Below are 5,387 nucleotides of genomic sequence, written 5' to 3' on the forward strand. Positions count from 1 at the left end.
ACGGGATGGCAACTCCTTTTAGACTAAAGGAATAGAACAGATAGAGTTCCCTGTAGTTGGGTGACTGAGTTCTCAGCCAGAGGGCAATCGGCAAAAGGATTACTTGGTGGTGGAGCATCGTCTCTCCCCTTTTCATCACCTCTCCCTCGCCTAGGCCAAGTGCAAAGGGAAAGCTATGGGTGAAAGGGACACGTGTGCCAAAGGGTGTGATTAGAGGAGAATTGGATCTTTCTCTGAGATCCCCAACCAGGCTGATGTAAAAACATGCTGGCCTTGCTCACGCCATCCTTCATTTCCTTGAATGCCCTTTATCTACTAGAACATTCTCTAATATGCCCGGTTTTGCTAATATTAGCAAGGCAAGTATGGGAACTCATATTTTGCAAGACTTACTGAGACTGAAGGTTGACAGGGCTAATACCAAAGTTCTCTTTGACGTTCTTATTACACAGAACCAAATTATGATAGGTTCAGATCATCTCGCACCTCTACTTTATAAAGGTATAAGCTGGAGGGAAATTATGTCTTCTGGTGTCATCCTGTCAGCTCTCTGGAACCTGGACTGTCTTAGCAGTCTAGACAGTCTGTTTAGGACTGCCCCAAAGGCCAGTCCCCGTGAATGAGTCTCCTCATCAGCAACCCGATATTCAGGTCAGATGCAGCTTAGGAGAGCGGTTTCAATAATCAGAACCTCGTGGCTGGGAAAATGCTCCCTGTGAGTTCTGACCACAGACCCACAAAGGCTAACATAGATAAAGCATAGGTTAAAAAAAAAAAAGCCTCTTCTCGAGAGCAGTACTTGGCGATGTCTAGCATGGAATGCACTGCTATGCTTTCTTCTTCAGTGGGATATTTAGTGGCAAATTCTGGAAAGCACCTTGGAACTTATTGCATTTTATTTATGCTTGCATATACCAGTGATCCATGCCAGTGGAACATGGATTAAAAAAAATCCACAGAGAAGTCCAAAGTTAATTTTAGTTATTGCTTCAAGGTCCAAACCTCAGGCTAACTCTTACACGGCTTAGTTAGCTTGGGTGTGAAGAACTTCAGAGCGGCAAAGACTGTTAAATACTGCAATGAATTAATAAGAGAAGCAATAATAATTCCTTCCTGGAGAAGAATAGAGATCCACATCTGACAGATGGTCTAAAGGTAAAGCCATTCGATGGAGTTCAGACTGTTTTGTAGCAGTGCCTTTGAGACCTGGACTTTCTAAGGTCTACAAAACGTCTCTTCCTTTGCCTCTTTTCCCATTCTTTTCATCTATGGCGGAGGAGAAAGCAAGCCCAAAGATGAACAATAAAGAGATAATCAGAACTGGACAAGTGGTCGTTGCAGTGGGTAATGATGTAGCCTCTGCATCAGGGCTGCCTGGGTTTGAGTCCTGGCTATAACACTTACAAGTTATTACAAACGATTTTCTCTGTGTGTGTGTGCATGCTTCAGGGTCTGTCTCCCCACCCCCAAACCCCATAGGTAAGAAATAAATAAATAACAATAAATAACACATTGGATTTTTGTGTGGCTTAAATGAGTTCATCCATATTTAAAGCCTTCAGATCAGTGCCTGGTGCATGATAAATACTGATTATTTTTATTATCATTTCAAGTACAGCATAATCACAAAGGATCTTCTTTCTGAGCAAGTACAGTAATATCATTCTTGTAATGACCATATTTACTTCATTGATACCCACATGCCAGGAAAAAAGATGGGTAACTGCAAAGTTCATGCTCCTTCAACCGCTTTAATCTCTCAGGGCTGTTAACTAAGATACATTATTTTGCCTCTCAGTTATAACGAAGGTTAAGATTTTGAATGATGTTTTTATGGTTTGACCATGTATAAGGGCAATTTGAACATAATGCAAAATCTCCCTGCACTTCAGAGAAAGAACACAAATAACTTGGCATTAAGAAAAAAAAAAGAGAAAAATATCAATTTAGTAATAGTCTCCATTATTTTTTCAAAAAGGAAGTTTGGTTCCTGAGCCTAGGTTATTAAAATATAAAATAACCAATAGTTCTAAAATGCCTTTAATTGATGGCTCTACCATCTTAAGAGTGTAAAACTTGAGAAGTAACACTAGTTCCCTTCTGGGAAATAATAAATCTGTTTCTGAATGAGTGGTCTACAGGTAGTGCTTTCCGCACCTCCTCTGCCAAAAGCATTCTAACTTGCTGAATGCTAACGGGAAGACCCTGGGCTTCCAGGACCACAGTGTTCTCATTGTGAATCAGAGGTGGGACTGCCTAACTCATCTTCAGGGCTGACGAGGGGTGGAAAGGAGCTATGAGATTTCACAGCACAATAAACACTCCGGAAGAGTAAAAAGACACACCTATACACTCAGGCCTACTCACATACACACTACAGTACTGCCATCACATCACACTACAATACATTCCCTCATTCTACTAGAAAACAACTAAGACATTTGTTTCTATGAAATGACACAGAGAACGTGTAGTAAATAGACATCTTTAATGGTTGTTTCTTCCTCATCACCTTCACCTTTGCCCATGCAGACCCCTTCCCATCCCTAAAAATGACCAAATCACAACTGTGCAGACAGAGAAAAACATTCGAGGTATTGGAGGCTCCATGGACATTCCTTGTTTGGTGTTTTTGGTGTTTCTTGTTTTTTCCTTCAGTTGTTGTTGTTGGGGGGGGTCTCTTGTTTTTTGTTTTGTTTTGTTTGGGATCTTTTTTTTTTTTTGAAACAGATGATGGAGGGACAGAATTAGTGGGAGAGAAGGCAGAGATGGATTTCTTCTTTCATCGTCAAATGTTCCTTGTAAAAAACATGATATATACACACACATATATAAAATATATCCAGCGCAATTGTTCTGCCAAACACTGGGAAGTGCCACCTTGGTCTATGTATTTCTGGAGTTTGAAACAGTTGTCCTACAACAGCTGCATTTCAGTAAGACTCGGGCAGGTGGCTCCAGATAAGCCACTTGCCACTCACATTCAGGCTGAGGCTTCCATGTTCACAATCCAAAGGAGAAAATGTGTCTTTGTGTCTGGAGTGGGTGTTGTGGGGAGAAGACTGGCAGGAAGGGAGCTGGAGGCCGGCTGGGTGGTAAGGAAGAAAGAGTAGGCGTCTTTCTACTTCTCTACCACAGTCTTCGAGGCAAACACAAATACATGTTAAAATCTGAGGATAGTGACAGCAGTGGTGCTCTGACCACACTACCGAATGAAATAATTCACATCAGCATAAAAAATATTCACACCAAGAAGTCTCTTTCTTTCCCCTGTTCCAACAAGAGTTGTGATACCATATCATCTGACTACACGATCTCACCACAGGTATTTCCAGTGATTTGGCCAAAGTCATCAGCTATGACTCAGAGTCGAGTCTTTGGATTGGCTCTTCCAGCAGAACGCATTGTCGATGACATTTTTGTAGATGTGGTGTTTGGTTATCCCAACACACGGAGAGGTTTGAAGTCTCTGCCTTCCTATGTCCTCATTCGCGGAGGGAGGCACAGGTGTTGAGCCTCTTTTGCCGGTCAGAAGGGATAAGGAAGGGGAAAGCCTGGGTCAGCGATCAGCTCAGGAGGGATGCACCACACAGGGAATAACGACGAGCTGCAAACCAAGATCAGAAGCTGTTACAAACCCACTCCACCTGGCTCCAGTGTCACCAACTGCACCATGCAGAGACCTACAGGGAAGAAGGTGGGCTGTCTAAAACCAGTACAGATCCTGGCTTTTGTCCTGAGGCTGCAAACCTGAAAATAGAAAATGAGAGAGAGAGAGAGAGAAGAGAAAGAGAGAGAGAGAGAAAGGGGGAAGGGAAGACACAAGATATGTAAGGACAGAGAAAGACAAACACAATCGTTCTATTATGAAAGTCATAGACCTCATCTAAATGGGGTGAACGAAGTAAAGCAAAGCAAACTGCAAAGCCAGATTTTTTTCTGACAGAATGGCAAGTGGGCAGGATTATAAACCAATGATTGCACTTATTATATAACTTTGTCTTTAAAAAAATATAGAAATAAAGAAAGCAAAAAGAGCAAGCCCTTAATTGAACCTTTCAAATGCAACTCTTTGAGCCAGAGACAGCATTATTCTTTACATTTTACGTTTTTAAGAAACCCATTTCATTTGGGAATTAAGCCAATACCAGTCACATATTTTTCTTTCCTTCTAACTGTCCTTAGGTGACAAGATCCAAACCTTAGAAGATTTTAAACTGCATTGACATCAGGTACTCTAGGTCGGCCTGTCCTGTATAAATAGCGTGGGAGCGACAAGCATAATTCCGAAATTTCTGGCAGTCGCATTGAAAAACATGTAAGAGGTGAAATTAATATTTATAATATATTTTATTTGATGCAATACACCCCATAGGCAATATGTTGAAAGTATTTCAACGTGCAATCCATATGAAAAGACCGAGATGAATTTTACATTGTTTCTTTGCACATAGTTCCGAAATGCACATCCTAAGCACATCAGAACGCGGTTTAGCCCTGTGTGCTCAGTAGCCGCATATGGGTAGCGGCTACAGCACGGAACAGCGCAGAACTAGACAGGCCCTGTACAGGAAGCTTTTTTTTTTTTTTTTTTACAAGATTTCCTGGTAGTCGTTGCCGGCTGGGTTATGGGAGGGTTCTTTCTCATCCTGGACCCAAACCCATGGCTCAGGGCCATCTATCACTTGAAGCACAGCCAGCCGTGCATGCAGACCCTCTGGCCACGGAAAGGTCAGCCTCCCTCCTTCCCTTACCTGAGTCCACGCTGAGGCCCAAACCCTGGGCCACGTCTCCCGCGGGGTTCGCGAACGGTCCCCCGGGCGCAGCCCACGCGGCGCTGGTCGGCTCGCCTTTGGAGGAGAGCTCACAGGCCGGGCTCCCGGACGCTGGCGCCGGGGCGGGTGCGAGGCGGGCCGGGCGCCCGGAGGCGGCGGGCATCAGCAGTGGCCCGTAGCGCGGGTCGAAGTGCGGCCGGTGCAGGGCGGGGGGCGAGTAGGGGTCGGCCGCGGCGAAGGGCAGCTCCGAGTGCGCCGCGGCCAGAGGGCTGCCCAGTGTGGCGGGCACCGGTGCCTGGTACGCGCTGTTCCAGAAGGAGGCGGGGAAGCTGCGCTGGCTCATCGGGAAGGAGCCGTCTGCAGGCCGGGTAGGCGGAGGGAAGGAAGGGAAGAGAAGAGCGTGTGACTACCACGCGACGCCCGCACCGACTCGCACGGCCTTGCCTTTGGGGCCGCGCCTAGGGAGCTGCAGCCTGCGAAAGCGAGGTCGGGGTACAGCCAAAGAAAGGCTGCCAGAGACCCCCTGGGGAAGAAGTCTGCGCGCTCCTATTTCGCAGACACACCCTCCATGTGGAAACCCTGGAGTGGCTGGGGGGGGGGGGGGGGGAGGGG

At 45.6% G+C, this 5,387-nt stretch overlaps 1 protein-coding gene across 1 annotated transcript in view; it reads right to left on the bottom strand.

The window, feature by feature from the left end:
- Positions 1 to 3,355: 3,355 nt before the first annotated feature.
- VGLL2 (vestigial like family member 2) overlaps positions 3,356 to 5,387 on the bottom strand; it is a 6,659-nt gene continuing 4,627 nt past the window's right edge. Inside the window, exons 3-4 of the mRNA XM_014591345.1 lie at positions 4,755 to 5,132; positions 3,356 to 3,607 (exon numbers count right to left, since the gene is read on the bottom strand). Coding sequence (XP_014446831.1) covers positions 3,567 to 3,607; positions 4,755 to 5,132 — 419 coding nt within the window. The 3' untranslated portion in view covers positions 3,356 to 3,566. The remainder of the gene's footprint in view (positions 3,608 to 4,754; positions 5,133 to 5,387) is intronic.

Source organism: Tupaia chinensis, unplaced genomic scaffold (genome assembly GCF_000334495.1).
Source record: "Tupaia chinensis unplaced genomic scaffold, TupChi_1.0 Scaffold000563_1, whole genome shotgun sequence".
In the NCBI taxonomy this organism is placed as follows: domain Eukaryota; kingdom Metazoa; phylum Chordata; class Mammalia; order Scandentia; family Tupaiidae; genus Tupaia; species Tupaia belangeri.